Source organism: Gymnodraco acuticeps, unplaced genomic scaffold (genome assembly GCF_902827175.1).
Source record: "Gymnodraco acuticeps unplaced genomic scaffold, fGymAcu1.1, whole genome shotgun sequence".
NCBI classification, from domain to species: Eukaryota; Metazoa; Chordata; class Actinopteri; order Perciformes; family Bathydraconidae; genus Gymnodraco; species Gymnodraco acuticeps.
Window position 1 is genome coordinate 134270 of NW_022990880.1, and position 23841 is coordinate 158110.

At 42.5% G+C, this 23841-nt stretch overlaps 1 protein-coding gene across 2 annotated transcripts in view; it reads left to right on the forward strand.

The window, feature by feature from the left end:
* The first annotated feature begins 2276 nt into the window (after positions 1-2276).
* LOC117557562 (NLR family CARD domain-containing protein 3-like) overlaps positions 2277-23841 on the forward strand; it is a 28197-nt gene continuing 6632 nt past the window's right edge. The window contains exons 1-9 of one of the 2 annotated variants that reach the window (XM_034233441.1): positions 2277-2340; positions 6595-6762; positions 6915-7016; positions 7316-7394; positions 11062-11287; positions 11504-13295; positions 13399-13572; positions 14349-14525; positions 14792-14838. In XM_034233441.1, coding sequence (XP_034089332.1) covers positions 6602-6762; positions 6915-7016; positions 7316-7394; positions 11062-11287; positions 11504-13295; positions 13399-13572; positions 14349-14525; positions 14792-14838 — 2758 coding nt within the window. In that variant the 5' untranslated portion in view covers positions 2277-2340; positions 6595-6601. The remainder of the gene's footprint in view (positions 2341-6594; positions 6763-6914; positions 7017-7315; positions 7395-11061; positions 11288-11503; positions 13296-13398; positions 13573-14348; positions 14526-14791; positions 14839-23841) is intronic. The other variant, XM_034233442.1, reaches the window with a different exon arrangement.

A 23841-nucleotide genomic window follows, 5' to 3' on the forward strand; every position in this document is an offset into this window, starting at 1 on the left:
AGCAGGGGTACCAAATCTATGCAGACTGCTGCAATAAGTACATTAACTAACTGTCTCATCGATGTTTGTCTGAATGAATATGATACTATTAACAATCATATTATTCCTATCAGCTGTCAATCACTGTTAATAAATAATAATAATAATAGATTTAATTTGTTAGCGTTTTTACAGGTGCTCAAAGACGCTTTACAGATATAGTGAAGAACTGTTATGATTCACATATTCATTTATTATTTAATAAACTATATTTTTTGGAGGAGTTAATGATGAATGTTCATCAAGATGCTTGCTCACCTTCCTTCAAATTTGAAAAACAAGTAATTATATCATTATTGATATACAGTTACAACCTTGACTTTATATCAGAAAGAACAAACATTAAAGAAGTGACTAACTGCATCAGTTAGGGTTAAACGTGTATTCAGCTAAAACATCTCTGCAGTGATGATCCAGTGGAAGGTCCTTACCTGCTGTGTAGTTTTACACGCCGTCTTATTTTACTTTCTCAGGACTTAAAACTGTTTTTTGGGGGCAGACCCCCACAAAGAAAACAATATATACACGCATACAAGGTCATCATCTTAACAGTTTGTTCTCATCGAGTCATCCGTGAGCAGAGCATCAAGTTGGCATGTCTATTACAGCTGAATGCGGCGATTACTATCTTGTTCAGCAAAACGCCTCACAAACGTATTAAGATCAACAGCTGTAGTGCGTTTTGATTCAATGCTGAGTACAGCCACACTGACAGGCTCTTCTCTCATTGGAGACCGCACCTCATTCCTTCAGTGCTTGGGTCCGAAAGGCTTCTCGTTTTGCGCCGTCCCCCGTTCAAGTGAATTCGCCACCAATCATATTTCCACTCTCGCGCCAGGACCGGGGGAGGGGTTACATGACGTGCGTCTTGTGCTGCATTCACTTGCACTCGGACATTAGAGACTTTCTCTCATAAATGTCCGATGAGCCACAACTTTTCTTTCAAAACAAAGATGCCAACTGGGGTGGCAAGGCTATTGTTTAGGGTGGCAGTTGCCACCCCATGCCACCCCGGTAGATCCGCCCCTGCCCGTCGGGTCACCCGTCGGGTACCCACGGGTACCCGACCCGATGCAGGACTCTGCCCCAGGGCACTAAGTACCATTTGCGTTCACACCGGAGTACTTTTCCCTTAGGGAAGATTACCCAAATGAGCCGCTGACGTCACTTCGTCTTCTTCTGCTTTGGGTTCAGGCTGCAAAACAACTTCACGGTGTATACTGCTGCCGGAAGTCCCCAGCCGGAAGTCCACGGAGTTGGAAAAAAAACATGGGAGCGGTGGAGTGATGAGGAGGTGTCGGCGTTCTGGTGATTTACTCTGTGATTAGCTTCTACTGAAGCCTTCCGAGTAAATCACCAGAACGCCGACACCTCCTCAACACTCCACCGCTCCCATGTTTTTTTTTTTGCGTTGCCATGAGTTAGTCTCTCTCCTTTGGTGCACGGGGCTAATGCTAATAATGCTAATGCCACAAATACAATGGCGGCTTCACAAAAACTTTTCAGAGTTTTACGGGGCGTGGTTTGGAATTCGCCCAGCCAATCAGAACTGGGGCACTTTTTTCCCCCAGGAAAGTACGATCTCTCAGCAGGCACTAAAAATGGGGGTAAAAGTTCCCGGCACTAAGTACTATTTTTGGTGTGAACGCAACATGAGGGGTACTAACAGAACTAAAAGGGAAAAGTACGGGGAAAAGTACTCCGGTGTGAACGCGGCAAATGTAAATTCATTGTAGGGAATTTCAACGTTGAAAACCGGCATCTATATTAAATTGATTTAACAACATTTTTTCAAATGTTGAAATGGTATCTGTAATAACACATCAAATCAACATTGATTTTTCAACCTCCAACCAAAAATAACCAAAATCCAATGTTGAATTAATGTATTTTGCTTTATAATATGTATTTTTTTAGTAGTAGTAGTAGTAGTAGCAGTAGTATTAGTAGCACTACTACTACTACTACTACTACTACTAACTACTACTACTACTACTACTACTACTACTACTACTACTACTACTACTACTACTACTACTACTACTACTACTACTACTAATACTACTACTACTACTAATACTACTACTACTGTAGCAGCAGTAGTTACACTGTAGTCTCCTTTAATATGCACTGACAGTAGTTGTGATACCATGAGCTGCCACAGGATGGAGCTGATGTACAGCTAATGATTCACTTCAACTTCTCTCCCGACCTGTTCTCTGTGGGGACTTCCGGTCTCAGAAGTTACTTTCACTTTGTTCCCGTTGTGACGCAGAAGTTTTCCTCGTCGTTAAACTCTTGGTAAGTGACAGTTTTCAGAGTGAAATGACTCTCAGCTGATCTCTGCTCTCACCTCAGACTCATCTCTCGAATGTGTTTATTGCTAACAGTTATTTATATTATTGATAATAACAGCTGCAGCTGCTCTAACTGCATGCTAACAACATGCTAACATGCTAACTAAAATCAATACTTCAGGAATGAGACAGACTAAAGAGAGTCTTATTTTTATATGTTTTCTGAGGTCAATAAATCAAACATTCAATACAATATAAAGCTTATATTAAACTGTTTTTAATCTATAAAAATCAATACTAAATCCAAGTCAATAAAATATATTTTTTGATCAATTAAAGTATTTATGTATATATATTGAATTCGTTCTATATTAAAGTATTATTTAATAAATATAATACATTAAATTAATAAATATTTCCTAATTGATTAAATCATTTTTATCACGATAACATAATAGTATAATAAATACTAAAAATACTTTTAAATCAATACAATATTAATTTATTTAGAAAAACGTTTTCAAATCAATAATATTGTTTCATACAAAATATTTTATCAGTAAAATTACTTTTTAATAGGGATGCACGATAATTATCGGCCCGATAATTATCGGTCCGATATTAGGAATTATGACGTCATCCCGATAAACCCGATACCAGTATTAATAGCCCCGATATATACAATATATTTTTTGGGTAAAAAAAAAGAAAACAACATCCCCTCATCCCAATCCACCCACAGGTGTGGGTGGATTGGGATGAGGGGCGCTTGTTTTTCACTCGGCTCCTCCCGTTTTGCCAGTACTGTGGTATTAGTGGTTTAGGAAGAGGGGAGTTCTTCACAAAATCCAGCGCTCCCTAACTCATGCCTGGCTGTGACGTAAATGGTGTGCAGCCGTGAAGCCAGGACAGTAAACAAACATGTCGTCGGTGGTATGGGCGTTGGAGCTATGTGCAACTCAAGGCGTATGCTCGAACGGGAGCTGCCTGGACGCTGCAATCATGTTGCGCACTATCCGTGCTGAGTGTGCTGACTTTTCGTACAATGTCCCTCTGTCTGGCTTCCTGCATAAAGTCAAGTGCTCGGCGCAGTTGTGGCGAAATGTCGCTCCTCTGTTTTCATTTAAACAGCTCCTTATATCCGTTAGCGCAGCTAGCTAGCACCAGATGCTAACAACAACAATACACGTAAGGTCTCTCTCTCGCTCGGGCCACACATACACACACCCTCCCGGTCCTCCCAATAGCCAGTCGGTGCCTGCCGGTGAGCGTGGAAGTGTGGTCTGCCACAAGCGGGCGGCAGGAGCGGGGCTGTCAGCATCAGCTTGTAGATGGTATTTTAAACTCGATGCGCTCTGAAACTACGGGGCGGCCGAGGACAAAAAATACACATGCGTTAATCGCGTTAAAATAATTAGTGGCGTAACATTTTTTTTATTATCGGTCTTGAGAAGCAGGAAGTTATCGGTATCGGTATCGGTTTCAAAAAACCAATATCGTGCATCCCTACTTTTTAATAATTAAAATATAAATGTAATAAAGCATTTTTTTACTTCTTTAATACATTCAATTAAAACCTTTGAAATGAAGAGGAATATTTGTTTAATCAATTAAATACATTTTGATAAATTAATAATGTTTACATCAATGACAAGAATCAATAAACTTCAGGTCAATAATCTGCTCAGAAAGCTGAGGGTGAAGCTAGGGCTCAAGTCGAATAGTCCATTTCTCTTAGGAACCTTCCTAACCAAGTGAAATGACCCGGAAGTCCCTCAGTGGCAGCCATGATAAGTGCCGTTTGAATTCTCCAAATGAAAGGAAAGGAGGTTTCAAACTTCCTTTATAACCTCCTTTAGCTTAGGAACCACTGGACCTCCCTAACCGAAAGGAGAGGAGAAAATGCTGCCCCACAATGCCTTGCAGCCGCAGCATTTGCCGTCACTCAACAGTCGGTCGTTCACGGACACAAACGATTATGACGGAGAAATGATATCATGAAAGTTACGGTGCTTATTAAGCATTTTAAAACGTATGTGGTAAGTTGCCAAAGTGCTTTGTTCTGAACGTTCATCAGTATTATAATCAAAGAGAGAAATATGAACGTTAGTTTTTACTGAAATGATCAAATAAAGTCAACATCTCACAGTCTTCACTGAGCTGTGTGGGGTATGTTCAACTTTTAAAAGATGTTTGAATGGTGATGTACACAGAGATAGATGTTAAGGACTAACGTTTATAATAAATACATCTGTATTGATTTAAGATCTTTTCATCAATCATACGTATTGGGATCATTTGTATTAATGTGGACCGGAGGGAGAGGGGGACGAGCAGAAGCTTCACTTTCCTTTTTATTTCAATTCCAGCTTTGGTCCTGAAGAATCTGTTTCTCTGTTGTCCACGTTCATAAAGCATAAAGCAACAGCATCAGAGCACAGAGTCTCTAGATGAGTTCACAGGAGTCCCTCGTTCTTATTGAACATCCATGTTGTAGTCCGCTGTATAGAGAACTGTAGTTTCCATAGTTTCCCCACAGCAGCAGACGCTCATTCAGGACGTCCGCTGGCGCATCATAAACACGTCGGATAGTGAAAGTGCAGTCGATTCTCTAAAGTACCGCAGTCTCTTCTCCTAAGTCCTTTTGAATTCTCCTATCCACTATCCCTTAACCCGTGACCTTTCACTCAGAGGTCAAGGAATAGATAATAGGGTTACACGTTAGTGTAAGGGAAACTTCTACAGCAAGTATCGGCCGGAGAATTTCACTTCACAAGTCACAGCAGCCAGAGGTTCTGACTCACTGTTCGGAGGCTCAGTCACTGGTACATGTTCATCTATAAAGCCATGCTGAGTAAACTACCACCTTATATCTGCTCTGATCTCACAGAGAGTGGAAAGATAGAAAGTAAGATATAGATAGTTATATTAGATAGTTCACTTTAGTCTAAGTTATCTCAGTGGGTCTCAAACGTTTTGACCACAAATGATGTAAACACATATTTCCAAGGCACTCCTTTATAATTATTAGGATAAATGAAACAGGTTTGAAATCATTCCAATGTATACTATAGGACAGTAAACCAAATATATTGTTTAAAGTTGGAGAGATACAAAAATATGCATAAATAAATGTTAACTAGGTAAAATAAGATATGAATGAACAACAAAAATAAAATAGTTACATGTATTTGTTATTGGCTATGATAGGTTATTGGGTATGTTCACATACTTATTTGATTATTAAAATGCAAACCGATCTTTTTCATATGGGTGTTTAGAGTTGTACCCCCTAGATCAGGTCTCTAGTAATTGGGCTCAAAGTGCACCAGATTGAAGCATTTTACTTTAAAATGTTCAAAAAAATCTTCCCGGGGGGCATGCCCCCGGACCCCCCTAGAGGATGTGACGTCCACCCCCCAATTCAAACAGGTTCATACAATACTGAATACATTTGAAACCATTTTGAAGTATATCTTTCTGTTTTTGTAATGTATTTGTCTTTTGTAGAGATTTTTCATTTATTCTTGATATATTAAATCTTGCCTAGGGCAGCAAATTGTCTAGAACCGGCCCTGGTACTAGGCCTCAAGAGCCTTTCTTGTGCTGGCAGACACATGGAAACAAATTGGCGGGGCGCACTTCGCACGTGCTCATACTAAAAAATTCCACGCGTTCCGCGCTCACATTATGTTGGGCCCACGTGCCTTAGCACCGCTGCTATGACTCCATCCTAGGGGAAACACTGGTCCTTTATTGTTTTATGTTGTTTTCTGTCTTCTTGTGGAACCTACTTGTTGCAGGTCTCCCTTGAAAAAGAGATCAATGGGATTCACCTGGTTAAATAAAGGTTTGAAATGAAATGAATAATCAGTGAATCAACAAAAGTAGTTTAAAAAATAAACAAATAAATAAAAACAGTTTGAATTCAATAAAATAATTTTCCTAATTCAACACGATAATACACAATTTATTATTTACTTTTTAAATCATTCACATCATTTATCAAATAAACACATTTTTTTATAAAATGTGTAAATCTGACAAATATTTTTAAATCAATAACGTAGATTTTAATTAGAACATTTTGTAATCAATCAAATTTGTTTTAAATTGAATTATTTTGTTATGTTTTTCAAATCAACATATTACATTTGTTTTATTAATGAATGAACTCATTGATGTCGGGTTCAGGAGCCATTTAGCTGACTCATGTTAACGGAGAGGAGATGCCATCTTTATCTTTGTCTGATATCAGTATTAGGATGCAGCAGCAGAGACCTGGACCTGGACCTGAAGATGGACCTGGAGATGGACCTGGAGATGGACCTGAACCTGGACCTGGATCCAGCTGTGTGTCCATGAAGAGTGACAGGTATATGGATCACCCTCTTACCTTTAAATCTGGACGTCCTGCAGAGGGAAGGTGAGAATGTAGAAGTGTGTCACGTGATCAGCTTCTTTCTGAGGAGTTCCACTGCGGGACATTTGCAGCGTTGGCCTGTTTAAAATGTGAGTTTGATCATAAATCCAATAAAAATAAGAGCACAAAGATGAATTCTTCTTCATTTGTATCAGGATCCAGCAGCAGAGACCTGGACCCAGCTGTGAGTCCATGAAGAGTGACTGGTCTATGGAGTCTCCTATTTACTTTAAAGCTGGACAAAGTGCTGATGGAAGGTAAGAATTTCAAACTGGACTCTGTTACCATCCGACTCTCTTTGGAGAAGGCACCACAGACTGGTTCAAATCAGGCTCCAGATAATAATGGGGCTTTCTGTTCCTCCCACCATCAGCTGCTGGGAGGCTTCTGATGGTCGGACGCTTTCAGGCCTCAGTAATGTTGGTGTTTTTATAACCCCCCCCCCCTCCTCCTGCTGAGCAACAGTCACCCTGTTATTCTGTCTCCATCTCAGAACACCTTCAGTCAGCTGTGTGCAGATTAGACTCTTTAAATGTTCTGGATGTTTTCTCCACAGAGTTCTGCAGGAGTTCTCAGAGGTTCCCAGTGATCAGTCCGCCCCGAAGCATCACACAGACCTGGACTCCATATTTATGGTGTGTACAAATATACATTTACTGTGAACTACAGATGATCTACCATTCAGGTCCTGACTGTGTCCATGCTGCTCTGTTTAGACCAGCAGGCCTGTCAGTAGTAATAATGATGTGCCTTCAATCACATTAGTATGTATACAAAGTTACAGGTGGTCCCGCCCCCAATTATGCGAATGAGCTAAGCCCCGCCTCCCTTTGTTTGATGTGTGAGATCCTTTGATGTGAGGGGTGAGGTGTCATCACACGCAGGTGGTCTCGCACCCCGTCCCCTCACACCCCCTGCCTCTCCCCCCTTTCTCCACCCCTTCCTGTCACACCCCCTTCCTTTGGCTATGAGGCCAGAAGATAGTGGGGGTGGAGTTAGGTAAAAAAAGAAATCCATGCAGACTAAATAAAAAGCCAGTCATTTCCACTCATCAAGTCACCTTTCAAAAAAAGTAAAATGGCCAAGAGACGCATCGATATGGGTTTAATCAGCGAGACGCCTGTGACAACTTACCGCCATCCGTCGGGAGCGCCAGTCAAGAAACGGATGCAGTATCTGTGCCGGGTTCAGACCCTCCGTCTGAGGCTCTTCATGAAAAATGGAGTCTGGATGTGTGAGACTGTCTCCCCCCTGTCCCCCTCACACCCCTTCCCCCCCCCCCTTTCTCTCCCCCTCCTGTCACCGCCTGATTTTGCTGTTATCCTATGCCAGAAAGATAGGGGGGTGGAGTTAGTTTTAAAAAGAAATACGCTCAAACTAAATAAAAAGCCATTAATTTTCTCTCACTAAGTCACCTAAAACTTTTATTGTTCTCTCTAAATTACATTAGTTTTTTAATATGATTTGTGTTAACTAAAGATGTTCTTTTTTTAAGTTGTATGGCTTGTGAACTAATGTGTAATTACTTTATTAACTAAAAGGAAGTCTCTTTTATGAAGAGGGGTAATAATAATTTAAAAGATCTTAATGACCCCCTGATCTTGTATTTTTAATGTTTAATTACTTCACACAACTTTAAAAGCCCCTATGAAGTTGTTGTTAACTAAGGATGTTCTTTTTGAAATTGTATGGCTTGTGAACTGGATGTTCTCTTAAGTTGTATGGCTTGTGAACTAATGTTTTAATTATTTTTATTAACTACAAGGAAGTCTCTTTGAAGAAGGTAATAATAGTTTAAAGATCTTAATGCCCCCTTGATCATGTCTTTTTTATTGTCTAATTACGTTATTAACTATAAGGAAGATTCTCTCACAAAGGAACTGTAAGATACACGTTTATGTATGCAAAAAGTTAAAACTAGAAAAAATGAAATACTTTGTCTAAATAGATGTTATTTAAGACTGTGACTCTAAAAGGCAAGTTTGTGATTTTAACACTTTTTTACTGACACTAGGCAGATTTAGCTTTTTTATCTCGTTGTCTTTCTCTTACTTTTTGGATAGAGTTTTATGTATGACAACTTTACGACTGGTAGAAAGTTAAGTACTTTTTCTGAACAGATTTGCTTAAAGACTGTGACTCTTAAAGGCACTTTGGGATTTTAAGACAATCCAGTTTTCTGGAAATAACTTAAATGATTTTTGTTTTTTCTCCTACAAAGATACTTATAGTTACACTTTAATGGATGCAGAACTTTATAACTTGGTAAAATATGTATTGATTTGTAATGAATTGAGTTTCTTAAAGAATCAAACACTAAATGGAGAGTTTGTGATTTCAACACTGTTTCGATGAAACAATGCAGTTTTGATAACTTGACTTGACTAACATTACTTTTTTTAATATATGTTTTTTAGATGCTTTACTGATTTTTGTTTTTTCTGCAACCAAGATACTTTTAGATACAGTTTGTTGTCTGAAAACTTTACAACAGGTAGAATGTCAGTCACTGTGTAACACATGTATTTTCTTAAAGACTGGGACTCTAAAAGGCAAGTTTTGTGATTTTAACACTTATTTACTGACACTAGACAGATTTTGGCTTTTTTCTCTTTTCTTGTGTTACTAAGATACTTTTAGACATACTTTGATGCAACACTTAACAACTGGTAGAATGTGAAGTACTTTGTAAGGAATTCGGTTTATTTTAATGGCCTAGGCAGATTTAGGCTTTTTTCTCTTGCCAAAATACTTTTAGACACAATTTGAGGTATGCACCTGTCACTTTTTTTTTTTTTTTTTTTTTTTTCTTTTTCTTTTTGTCGCTGCTTTTAATTGAACTATTCATATCTTAGACTGCACTGTAACTTTTATCCATGTACTTTTTCTTTTAATGTTTAATTGCACTGTAACTTTTATCCATGTATTTTTTCTTTTAATGTTTATTTTATTAGCTTTTCTTTTTAATGACTGATTTTAAATGCCATTTCCTTAATCTCTTTCATTTTTTGTAAAGCACTTTGAATTGCCTTGTGTTGGAAAGTGCTATATAAATAAACTTGCCTTGCCTTGCCTTGCCTATGCAAAATCTTAAAACTAGAAAATGAAGTACATTGTCTGATTAGATGTTTTCTTAAAGACTGTTTCTCTAAAAGGTAAGTTTGTGATTTTAACAGTTTTTTACTGGTATACTATGAATTACTTTGTAAGGAATGGGGTTTTCTTTAATGGATGCAAAACTTTGGAACTTGGTAAAATATTCATTAATTTGTAATGAATTGAGTTTCTTTTTTTTTATTTTCAACATACTATTTGTACACAATGACTTTTCCATATTTTTCTTTTTCTGACAAACTATACTTTTGACTTTTTCCGTAAAATCATGACTAAAAAAAGTATTTCATTTTTTCTAGTTTTAACTTTTTGCATAACTATTATTACCCTCTTCAAAGAGACTTCCTTGTAGTTAATCAAAATAATTAAAACATTAGTTTACAAGCCATACAACTTAAGAGAACATCCAGTTCACAAGCCATACAATTTCAAAAAGAACATCCTTAGTTAACAACAACTTCATAGGGGCTTTTAAAGTTGTGTGAAGTAATTAAACATTAAAAATACAAGATCAGATCATTAAATCACACCTGCATGTTATAACACCTCAACCCTCACATCAAAGGATTAGACAACAAAGGCGCTACTACAGGGGGGCATTTCACACCTCACCCCTCACATCAAAGGATCTCACACCTCCGTGTGATATCACACCTACATGTGATCACACCTCAAACAAAGGGACGCGGGACTTAGCTCATTAGCATGATTGGGGCGGACCCACCTGTCACTTTTTATGCATACTAATGTGATTGAAGGCGTATCATTATTACTACTGTTGTCTTCTTTAAATTAACTGTTGCTGTGTCGGCGGACCTGTATTAATCCCTGACTATTAATCAGACCTACTGATTGACCTTTCAGAAGCGAATGAGTCTATGCAAGTTTACCACCAGACTCAGATCCACCTCTGAAAGGTCTCACCTCTGCTAACTTCTGGAGAACCAGGTTCAATGAACTGTTGTTTGAAGGCAGGCGACTAAATCTATTTAAGAGATCCCAGAGGGTTCTGTAGTGAGGTGTGGCCCTGCCTAAGTGTGAGGGTGGCAGTCGAGCAATCCAAGAGGGTGGGATGATTATAGAAAAAAGAGGATGTCAAGATTTGAGTCGGGTTACCCTTTACATAATAACATGATAACTTTAGTTTTAACGATATTCATCTGATCAATGTTCATCAATCTGTTCCAGCTGCTGGAGGAGAACATCGTGACTTTTGTGAAGAACGAGCTGAAGAAGATCCAGAAGGCTCTGAGTTCAGATTACCCAGAAGGCTTAGAGAGTCAGAGTGAGGATGAGGAGGTGTTGGACGGTGAGGATGAAGAGCAGAGGAGCAGCAGAGAGGCAGTTCTGAACATCACCCTGCACTTCCTGAGGAGCATGAAGCAGGAGGAGCTGGCTGAGCGTCTGCAGAGCAGTAAGAGGGTTTAACACATTTAACATGATGGAGAGGAGATGGAGGAACATGGAGAAGCTTACATTTACAAACTCTGCTGTTAATATACTGCACACGTCTGCGTCAGTGTGTCCTCTGAGGAGCTGATTCAAACTGTACAGCCACACTTACATGTTCAGAGTCTCAGTGTTTCTGCAGGACCCACTCACTGATTCCACTTGTTGTTCGTTCATTCAGGATCTCCTGCTGCAGTGTGCAGTAAACTCAAATCCACCCTGAAGGAGAGGTTCCAGTGTGTGTTTGAGGGCATCGCTAAAGCAGGAAACCAAACCCTTCTGAACCAGATCTACACAGAGCTCTACATCACAGAGGGGGGGTCTGCAGAGGTCAACAAGGAACATGAGGTCAGACAGATTGAATCAGCATCCAGGAAACCACACAGACCAGAAACAACCATCAGACAAGAAGACCTCTTTAAAGCCTCACCTGGAAGAGATGCACCAATCAGAGCAGTGCTGACAAAGGGCGTGGCTGGCATTGGGAAAACAGTCATAACACAGAAGTTCACTCTGGACTGGGCTGAAGGCAAAGCCAACCAGGACATCCAGTTCATATTTCCATTCACCTTCAGAGAGCTGAACGTGGTGAGAGAGAACAAGTACAGCTTGGTGGAACTTGTTCATCACTTCTTCTCTGAAACCAGAGACGCAGGAATCTGCAGGTTCGATCAGTTCCCGGTCGTGTTCATCTTTGACGGTCTGGATGAGTGTCGACTTTCTCTGGACTTCCTCAACACTGAGATCCTGACTGATGTCACAGAGTCCACCTCAGTGGATGTGCTGCTGACAAACCTCATCAGGGGGAAGCTGCTTCCCTCTGCTCGCCTCTGGATAACCACACGACCTGCAGCAGCCAATCAGATCCCTCCTGAGTGTGTGGACATGGTGACAGAGGTCCGAGGGTTCACTGACCCACAGAAGGAGGTTTACTTCAGGAAGAGATTCAGAGATCAGGAGCAGGCCGGCACCATCATCTCCCACATCAAGACCTCACGAAGCCTCCACATCATGTGCCACATCCCAGTCTTCTGCTGGATCTCTGCTTCAGTTCTGGAGGAGGTGTTGAAAACCAGAGAGGGAGGAGAGCTGCCCAAGACCCTGACTGAGATGTACATCCACTTCCTGGTGGTTCAGTCCAAAGTGAAGAACATCAAGTATGATGGAGGAGCTGAGACAGATCCACACTGGAGTCCAGAGAGCAGGAAGATGATGGAGTCTCTGGGGAAACTGGCTTTTGAGCAGCTGCAGAAAGGCAACCTGATCTTCTATGATCACGACCTGACAGAGTGTGGCATCGATATCACAGCAGCCTCAGTGTACTCAGGAGTGTTCACACAGGTCTTTAGAGAGGAGAGAGGACTGTACCAGGACAAGGTGTTCTGCTTCGTCCATCTGAGCGTTCAGGAGTTTCTGGCTGCTCTTCATGTCCATCTGACCTTCATCAACTCTGGAGTCAACCTGCTGGCAGAAGAACCAACAACCTCCCAGCAGTATGAGGTCAAACCTGAACTCTCACATCTCTACCAGAGTGCTGTGGACCAGGCCTTACAGAGTCCAAACGGACACCTGGACTTGTTCCTCCGCTTCCTCCTGGGTCTTTCACTGCAGACCAATCAGGAACTCCTACGAGGCCTGCTCACACAGTCAGGAAGTGACTCAGGGACTGAAGAGGAAACAGTCCAGTACATCAAGAAGAAGATAGAAGAGGCTCCCTCTCCAGAGAGAAGCATCAACCTGTTCCACTGTCTGAATGAACTGAATGATCGTTCTCTAGTGAAGCAGATCCAACAGTCCCTGAGTTCAGGAAGTCTCTCCACAGAGAATCTCTCTCCTGCTCAGTGGTCAGCTCTGGTCTTCATCTTACTGTCATCAGGAGAAGATCTGGACGTGTTTGACCTGAAGAAATACTCTGCTTCAGAGGAGGCTCTTCTGAGGCTGCTGCCAGTGGTCAAAGCCTCCAACAAAGCTCTGTACGTGAACACATAACTATCCAGGTTACATTTATTTATTATTTAATCAGAAACAAATACAAGTTTGTTATTGATTTCTTCTGTGTTACTGATTCCTCTCCAGACTGAGTGTCTGTAACCTGTCAGAGAGAAGCTGTGCAGCTCTGTCCTCAGTCCTCAGCTCCCAGTCCTCTAGTCTGAGAGAGCTGGACCTGAGTAACAACGACCTGCAGGATTCAGGAGTGAAGCTGCTGTCTGCTGGACTGGAGAGTCCACACTGTGAACTGGAGACTCTCAGGTCAGTGAAAAGCTGTTTAAAAATGTTGACCCTCTGAACACTTATTTAGTTCTTTTATGAACTATTGGATGGACCTTTAATTTAATTAATTTAGTGTTTGTGCATTGTCAGAGAGAAGCTGTGAAGCTCTGTCCTCAGTCCTCAGCTGCTGGTCCTCTAGTCTGAGCTGGACCTGAGGAACAAGTCAAATGTTGAGGCTTTCTTATCATCCAGTATTAAACGTGGCAGCAATGTTATCCTGAAGTTCTTTGCTAATGTAGTCACTTTGATCATATTAGTCTGTATTTAAACTTGTTTGTGGTCCAAAGAATATAATACATACGTTGAGTTTGTAATGTCGGTTCAACTAATTGTCCATTCAATTCCATTGGTTAAAATGGTGACTGTAAAAAGCATTTCTGGTCATCAATATTTGGTTGAAGGTTTTCTGCTACAAAAGACGAAGATGATCCGCCTCATTGTGTGTGTGTGTGTGTGTGTGTGTGTGTGTGTGTGTGTGTGTGTGTGTGTGTGTGTGTGTGTGTGTGTGTGTGTGTGTGTGTGTGTGTGTGTGTGTGTGTGTGTGTGTGTGTGTGTGTGTGTGTGTGTGTGTGTGTGTGTGTGTGTGTGTGTGTGTGTGTGTGTGTGTGTGTGTGTGTGTGTGTGTGTGTGTGTGTGTGTGTGTGTGTGTGTGTGTGTGTGTGTGTGTGTGTGTGTGTGTGTGTGTGTGTGTGTGTGTGTGTGTGTGTGTGTGTGTGTGTGTGTGTGTGTGTGTGTGTGTGTGTGTGTGTGTGCAGTCTGTCAGGCTGTCTGGTCACAGAGGAAGGCTGTGTTTCTCTGGCTTCAGCTCTGAGCTCCAACCCCTCCTCCCATCTGAGAGAGCTGGACCTGAGCTACAATCATCCAGGAGACTCAGGAGAGAAGCTGCTGTCTGCTGGACGTGAAGATCCACTCTGGAGACTGGAGACACTCAGGTACAGACAGACAGACAGAGACATACAGACAGACAGACAGACAGACAGACAGACAGACAGACAGACAGACAGACAGACAGACAGACAGACAGACAGACAGACAGACAGACAGACAGACGGACGGACGGACAGAGAGAGACAGACAGACAGACGGACAGACAGACAGACTGAGTCTCTGTCACTGACTGAGGGACTCTGCTTCCTGTCTAATGGTGGATTTGAGTGAAGGTGTATGAAGTTGATCCTGACTGTGTTTCTTCCTGCAGGATGGACCATGGTGGACTGCAGTGGTTGAAACCTGGTCTGAGGAAGTGTGAGTGTGTTTTCAGTTTGATTCCTCAGAGCTGCACAGGTTACACTCCACATGAGATCCAGAAACACAACAAAGTGAACACAGAACCAACAGATACATTTCTTAACAGAAAGATCACTTTTTCTTTTAGCTGTTATAGGTATATTCTGATATTCAGGGTTTGGAGGGTTACTTTAAAATGTATTCAGCTCCAGTTCCGAAAGATCAGTTTAGAAATGTTCTCAGTACGCTCCCCCAGCAGGCTCTGATTACTGCATACAAAGAGTAAAAAAGGAACTAAAGGGAAACAGCAGAGTGAGGCACGACATATTCAAACTAACAGTAGAACTCACAAAGCAGAAATAAAGCTCACCAGGTGTCCACCTGTGCATTTAAAGAAGAAGACTGAAAGTAACGTCTCTGAGCACCAGGATAAGTGCTTTATAAATACCATGTATTTTATTATTACTCTAAACAACAGGCGGACCGTGGTCCGGATCCGGACCCAGGAGCCGACCTATACGGACCCGGACCTATAATCGAGACATTAATAGGGGATTTCAATTTTGACGGGGCGATTCGATTTTAACCGCTTCCGACAGGGGGCGAAAGAGAGAAGAGGAGAGATACAGGGAGAGAAGCGGAGAGGAGAGTGAACAGGCGTGTTAGCGGCAGACAGGGAGAGACACATAATTACACATGGCGCTCTCCAAGAAGAGGAACGTGGACAGTGAGAACAGAGCTTTTAACCCTGAGTGGACTCGTTCATGTTCATCCGGCCAACTGGGAGCACAGAGCCAGTGTGTCTCATTTGTTCAGAGAACGTGGCGCTCATTAAAAGTGCCAAAACGCCACTATGAGACAAAACACAAAGTGTTTGACCAAACATTTCCTCAAGTCAGAACTGAGGTCACAAAAAATAAATATCGTTCCAGGGCAGGCTAACCGAGGCTAACCAATGAGCTAACCGAGGCTAACCGAGGCTAACCAATGAGCACCTGCGTGTCATTTCATTTCAAACCTTTATTTAACCAGATGGTCTGGTTTTCTCTGGAAGTTTTTCCTTGTACGATGTGAGGGTCTAAGGACAGAGGGACTATGGACAGAGGGTCCAAGGACAGAGGGTCTAAGGACTGTTTAGAGTCGGCGAGGTCCTGATAATTTATTCCGGTAAATTACTCTGACCCACTAATTGACCTGACCGAAGTTATTGAGTCTATGTAAGTTTACTGCTTGGCTCAGATCCACCAACGTCAGCAAGATCTCACCTCTACTAACTCCTGAAGAACCAGGTTCAATTAACTGCTGTTTCAATTCAGACAACTCTTTTTTAATCTGTTTAAGGGATCCCGAAGGATTTTGATATCAGTAAATGGAGTGTGCTCCTACCTAAGTGTGTGTGGCAGGGTGCAATCTTACCTTTGAAGCAGGAGAGGAGAGCACAGGTTGTCTTTTAAGTTATCCCAGTCCAAAAAGGTGGGATCAGTTTATTTGAAGAAAAATAGGTCCAAACTAATACAGGGTTTTTACCTTCTCTCTTTACAACATTATAATCATACTAAAAAAATGGTGCTGTGATCATGTTCAAATATGAAACTTTAATTCACAGTCTTACATTTATTACCAAAATGTTTAATTTCAACTGCCCAATTCAGTTGTGACATTTTAAAATTCTCCCGATAGAATTTAGAGGTATTTCCTCATAAAAAGACCGGTGACAATAAAAAGCGCATTCAACTTTTCATTCACCAAATCAATTCACATCAGTTTCATACCGTTTTTTTCCGACACAGACGGCGGGAATAACATTCAAAAACACACACCTATCTCCCGCAGGTATTTCGGAGGAAGATCCTCACGGTGGCGGTTACTAATCACAAACACATCTCACAAACACATCTCCCATCAAATCATTCCACTCAGCATTCCAACCAAGAAATTCACTCAGCATTCAAAGAAATTCACTCAGCATTTCAACCAACAAATTCAAGAGATATTTACCAAGTTTGAGAGAACCTTACCGAGAGCTATTAACCCAGCTCTGAAGGACAAAGCCTACCGGGAGAGAGTATACCAGGGGAAACCCCCCCCTCTCTCTCGCGCTCTCTCAAAAAACCAGTCTCTTTATGCTCAAAAAACCGGATCGAAACCCCAAAAAACAAACACCTCCTCTATTCCCAACCAACATCTTCTATTGGCTATGGCCTAAGACACACCTTCCCATGTTTGTGTAGAAAACAGGACATGAACAGACATATTCTATGGCTATGACATAACCAACTTTTTGACGCCTCAATGTATTTCTCCTTCAGTCAGGAGCCCCCCTCCCTGTGAACTGCTGTCAGAGGAGAGGGAAAAAACGGCCTACTCTCTTATCAGAGACACCCATAACTCTTATAGGCCTTACACTCAACTTAACAAACCACTTGGTTTTGTTTATACTGTAACTATAGAAAAACCTAAAATATGAAGCATTTTCATTGTGGGTTATACAAGAATATAATTGATTATATTTGATTATAACTAACTTTCGTTTTACGTATTAAACATACTATGAAAACTCTCAACAGGCTATATAAATTAACATTGATTGATTGATTGATTGATGGTCCCATTGAGATCATAGATCTCTTTTTCAAGGGAGACCTGCAGCAAATATCAATCAATCAATTAATCAATCAATCAATGTTTATTTATATAGCCCAATATCACAAATGTTACATTTGTCTCAGTGGACTTCACAGTTTGTACAGAATATCAGTATGACAATACGACACCCTCTGTCCTTAGACCCTCTGTCCTTAGACCCTCTGTCCTTAGACCCTCACATTGTACAAGGACCTCGCGATGCAGGACACAGGACCGCAGGATCATCCATGACTCCGGATGCCGGCGTAAATAGACACCAAAAGAAAGAAATCTGGGGAAGCTGGGTTAATCGGAACATGAGAGTACACAGGTATAGACAGAGAGAAGGAAGAAGTAAGATGTCCCCCGACAAAACTAAGCCTATATCAGCAAAACTAGGGGCTGAATCTAATCAGCCCTAACTATAAGCTTTATAAAAAAGGAAGGTCTTAAGCGCACTGTTAAAAACGGATAGGGTGTCTGCCGCCCGAACACAAACTGGAAGCTGATTCCACAAATGTGGAGCTTGATAAGAAAAGGCTCTGGCTCCCATTGTACTTTTAGAGACTCTAGGAACAACCAACAACCCTGCATTCTTGGAACGCAATGCCCTAGTAGGACAGTAAGGTATAATGAGTTCTTTAAGGTAAGATGGCGCCTGCCCATTAAGGGCTTTGTAGGCGAGAAGAAGAATTTTAAATTCTATCCTGTGTTCTATAGGGAGCCAGTGTAAGGCAGCCAGAACAGGAGTAATGTGGTCCCTTTTCCTAACTCTGGTTAGTACACGAGCTGCAGCATTTTGAATCAGCTGATGAAACTTGACTGACTTCTTGGTACACCCTGATAATAAAGAGTTACAATAATCCAGCCTTGAAGTAACAAATGCATGGATTAGTTTCTCTGCATCGTTTTGAGGCAAGATATGCATGATTTTTGCAATGTTACGTAGATGGAAGTAGGCAGTCCTTGAAATTGATTTTATGTGGGCGTTAAAGGATAAATCCTGATCAAATATAACACCAAGATTCCTTACAGTCTCACTGGAGGCCAAATTAATGCCATCCATAGTTAATATATCCTTAGATAATTTGTTTCGTAGATTCTTCGGGCCGAGTACAATAACTTCAGTTTTGGTCGTGTTTAACATCAAAAAGTTTAAGGTCATCCACGTTTTTAAGTCCTTGAGGCAGTCTTGAATTTTATTTAGATGATTAATTTCATCAGGCTTGATTGATAAATATAGTTGAGTATCATCCGCATAACAATGAAAATGTACAGAATGATTCCTTATAATATTGCCTAACGGAAGCATGTATAATGTGAACAAAATAGGTCCGAGCACTGAGCCCTGTGGCACTCCATGGCTAACTTTGGTTTGCGTGGAAGATTCATCGTTGACACGTACAAACTGAGAGCGTTCAGATAGATAGGACCTAAACCAGCCTAAAGCAGTTCCCTGTATGCCAACTAAGTGCTCTAGTCTTTGCAATAAGATATCATGGTCGATAGTATCAAATGCAGCACTGAGATCGAGCAAAACAAGAATAGAGACAAATCCCTTGTCTGAGGCTATTAGAATGTCATTTGTGACTTTAACCAGAGCTGTCTCTGTGCTTTGATGTGTTCTAAAGCCAGACTGAAAATCTTCAAATAAATCATTGTTTTTTAAGTAATCACACAGCTGTTTTGCGAATAATTTTTTAGAGGAACGGAAGATTAGAAATAGGTCTATAATTGGCTAAAACCTCTGGATCGAGGTTGTGCTTTTTTATCACTGCTACTTTGAATGATTGTGGAACATAGCCTGATAATAAAGACATATTCATAATATTTAATAAATAAGTGCTAATTAATGGAAAAACTTCCTTCAACAGCTTAGTTGGAATTGGGTCTAACATGCACGTTGATGGTTTAGAAGAGAGAATCATTGAATTTAATTGTTCAAGGTTTATGGCTGAAAAGCATTCTAGTTTACTATCTAGTGTAATATTAGAACTTACGTTTCCGGGAGCTGTTGATAACACTATACTGGTCAAAGGCAAGAGGTCGCGCCCACGTATTAACGCTGTATTTCCCATTGCAACGGTGAAATGCATTAATCGGAGCTATTATACCAGGCAAGGTGTGTTTTCTGACAACAGCACGCCGGCAATAGCGTCTCTTGAACCCGCACAGTGCTTTTACAGCACTCGGTTTATTCCACTCACGTGCACACGCCCACCTGCTGGCTCCCTATACTGGGGTTTTCGGGGCGTGTAGGACAGTGTTTCTTCCTCTGGGGATGGGCAAGAATCAGCCACGCTGCGACTACTCCTCATCCCGTGAGCAAGGAGATCGATCCAAAGAGCCCTTCCGTAAACACGGGGGCTCCCAGGAGATCAACACGATCCTCTTTGGAAAGTGCCACGCGGCATGATATCCCAGGGACATCACACGGCGGGCGGCGGCGGCCTGTGATGAAGTAGGGTCAACCCTATATCATGTGAAGCCACCGAGCACCGGTCCCCGGGGGAACCGGGCCTGGGGCAAGGCCCGTGGACCAAGCTACTTATTCGGCCTCGCAGCCCAATAATCGCTCTGACCTGGTGAGGCGGGGGCATCTCTAGCAATGAGTGAGTAGCCCACACACCCGCCGCCATGATCATCATCCAGGGAGAGTACAGCCCTGGGCGGTGGACTTCCATGGACGCCAGACCCGGAAGGAATGGCGAACGTGAATGGCACCGACTCGGCCATATCCTGGTCCCCCAAACACTCGAAGCAAAGGTGGTGGGGATCGGCGCCCGCTATTTCAGCCAGGGCACGAAGGACAGCAGTGGAGGTATGATAACTCTTTCTTCTTCTTTCAAACGTCTCAGTCTCTCGTGGAATCACTTCCGCTGCTGAAGAGAAAAGGATGATAGTCAGGAGGCGAGGCCTCCTTTTATACGGTGTGATGCGCGCGCATTCAGGTAGGCTCAGTGGGAGAATGCTCGCAGGGTAAGGTAGTACCCATAGAGTCCAGTAGAGGGTGGAGCCTGTGAGAGATATAACTCCTTTACTCCTTCACTCACTAGGCGTTCGAGCACCTTCGCCAGAACTGACAATTTAGAGATTGGCCTATAGTTATTTTAAATAGTTGCCTCCCCTCCTTTTAGCAAAGGCAGGACGCTGACTTCCATAGTTTTGGAATTGCATTTGAGCTGAGGGAGAGGTTAAAAAGAGTAGTGAGAGGAAGAGCAATAAAATCTGCAGCTATCTTTAAAAAGAAAGGTTCTACGTTGTCCGGGCCGGCCGGTTTCTTAGGATCTAACTTGGTTAAAGCTTCATGAACTACATTAACAGTAAAAGGAGTAAAACTGAAAGGGTTTTCCAGACCATATTGTTCAGAGTCACGGATTGGGTGTTCACAGAAGCAGAGTTAGTCACAGAATCAAACATAGAGCCACAGGACACAAAATGCTCATTAAAGCAATTTAGCATAGTAGCCCTGTCCGATATAGAGCCAGATGCTGTGGTGAGGCACGGAGGTAGCTCATTACGGATCTCACCGGTGGATATCGATTTTATGGCTTTCCAAAATTTCCTAGGATTATTTAGGTTTTCTGTGGAAACTGACAAATAGTACTTTGACTTAGCACTTTTGACATGTGAAGTGAAGCTATTCCTTAGCTGCCTAGATCACAGCCATTCTACCTCTGAGCCTGATTTCCTAGCCTTTGCCCAGGCCTTGTTTTCTCTCATGAACGGGACGGGTGGCGCAGTGGTCTGTGCATCTGATTATCAGATCAAGGGGGGTGCTGGGGAACTCCAGTTCGAAACCCGCTCCTGCCGCCACTTGTGTCCTTGGGCAAGACACTTCACCCGGATTTGCTCCTGTGGGTATTGTCCACAGTACATGTATGATACTAATGTGTACTTGTAAAAGCGCCTCGATGATTTCGAGGCGTGAAGATGGACGGTGTGGCGCAGTGCGCTGTGCAATGATCATCAGATCAAGGGGTGAAACCCGCCGCTGCTGCGTCTGTAAAGCCGTTGTGTCCTTGGGCAAGACACTTCACCTGAACTTGCTCCTGTGGGTATTGTCCACTGTACATGACCATTGCATGTATGTAATGTGTATTTGTAAAGCGCTTTGAGCATCTGGAAAAGCACTATAATAAATGTAAGGAATTATTATGAAGGAGACTGGACAGTTCAGCAGAAAACCAAGGATTGTCTCGTCCCTTTACTCTAAATGTACGCAGGGGTGCATGTCTATCAATGATCTCCATAAAACCAAGATAAAAATAAGACCTTGCAGTTTCTAAATCAGCACACAGATCGATTTTTCCCCAATCAAACCCAAACAGACCATGAACAAAAGCCTGCTCCACAAAATGTTTTATGTCTCTCTTAATAATAATATGAGGTTTAACCTTTTGAACCTAATGGCGCGTTTCCACTGCAGCGGGGTAGCCCCGTTTAAGCGTCCCTAAGCGTCCTCGCTCTGGCCTCGGGCTGCCTCGCTGGACGGCCCAGGCCGTGGCGCATTTCCATTACAGTTTAGGACCTGGGGTAGCAACGCAGTGTAGGCGGGGCGATCGGCTTTGTTTTTGTTCACATTTCGAGTTGTTCCGTCGAGCTCCCGCTGGATTTGATCATCCCCAATGAGATGTAGGAACGTCGTCACCTCCTCGGTCGACCACGGTGTGCTTTTCTTATTAGACGTAGCCATTTTTGTAGCTCATCCGTTTACAAAATGCTGTTTATAAAAATGCTGCAAGCTTGCTTCTAGATATATATGCGACGCTAGGGATGAACTCGCGCGCAATCTTGTGACGATTCTCTCTGACCAATCAGCAGTCGAGAGTGTTGACGTCACTAGTTCAGCCCTGGCCCTGGTCTGATAGAACCACGATTTTATGGGGCCGGAAAAAGAGGGAAAAAGTACCCGCTGGCCGGTACTAGGCTATATGGAAACGCCACCAAAAACCGGCCTGGCCGCTTGAGGACGGTTAAGGACGCTTAAACGGGGCTACCCGCTGCAGTGGAAACGCGCCATTAGTGTCCCTAATTGTGGCTACAGCACAGTGGTCACTCACATCATTCGCAAATACTCCCACAGATGAGTATTTATAGGGAGCATTAGTTAGAATGAGATCAATTAGGGAGGATTTATTAGGAGACTTAATGTTAGGGCGAGTAGGACTGTCAACAATCTGAGTAACATTTAAGGAGATACAAAGGTTTTTTAAATCCTCTGACACTGCAGTTAACCAGTCCCAGTTAAAATCTCCAAGTAGCACTATTTCCTTGTAGTCTAGCTGCGATAAAATATTTGCTAGCGAAGACAAGGAGTCCTTGACAGCTGAGGGGGGTCTGTAACAGCTCACCACCATGACCTGTTGACCCTTTGCCACTTCTATATTTATGGCTAAAAATTGGAATTGCTTACTGATCGATTTGGAAACTAATGTGGATACACTGAACTTATTCTTAACATAAATGGCAACGCCACCACCTGTATTAGGCCGGTCGGAACGATACACATTATAACCATTTAAGGCAATGTCAGAGGCCAAAATAGATTTGTTTAGCCATGTTTCTGATAAGACAATGACGTCAGCGTCAGTCGAGCCCAAATGCGGACAAAATCTAGTTTACCTAACAGACTGCGCACATTCAAGTGGATGAAACCCAACCCAGACCTAGCTTTAAAATCAGCAGGAGTAGCGATCTGACTACTACTACTGGGCGGACCAGGGTTAGGTTGTACATTTCCTGACAGTAATAGCAACAAAAAAAACAGGCATCTTTTCCTCTTAAACGACACACATACATTGTCATCTAATTTAGAAACACCGGAATGCAGGGGATGCCCACTGTGGGTGGCAGAACAGACCTGAATCCAGTAGACTTCTCAGAATGACTAGAGATCTTCTCATAGTTCAAAACAGTTAACAGGCACAGCAGAATCCCGATATGGGCCATTTTCCCAGACCAGCACACAGTATCCGCGATGTTCCTGGAGAAAATCAGCGCAGCAGCAAAGGACAGGCGAAAGCAGCAGCATGGAAGCGCTCCGGTCCCTCCGTGGTATCCCCGGGGTGAAAGCAGGCCTCTGCAACAGCAGAACCAGGACAGGTGGAAAGCAGGCCCCAGCCGTGGTAAAATCCTCCTCCGCACAGCAGCACACGCCCGGTGGAAGCATGCCAAGCCCGAAGCGTGGATCCACTCCGTCTCTCCGCGACGACTCCGGGGTAAAAACCTCTCCAGTACAGCCGTACTCTACAGGTGGGAGCAGGCCTCCGTAGATTGCAGATCGCAGATCGCAGGCAGCAACAGGTGGAGCCGCTCCGTCTCTTCGCGACGAGCAGGCCTCCGTAGATCGCAGGTCGCAGTCAGCAACAGGTGGAGCTGCTCCGTCTCTTCACG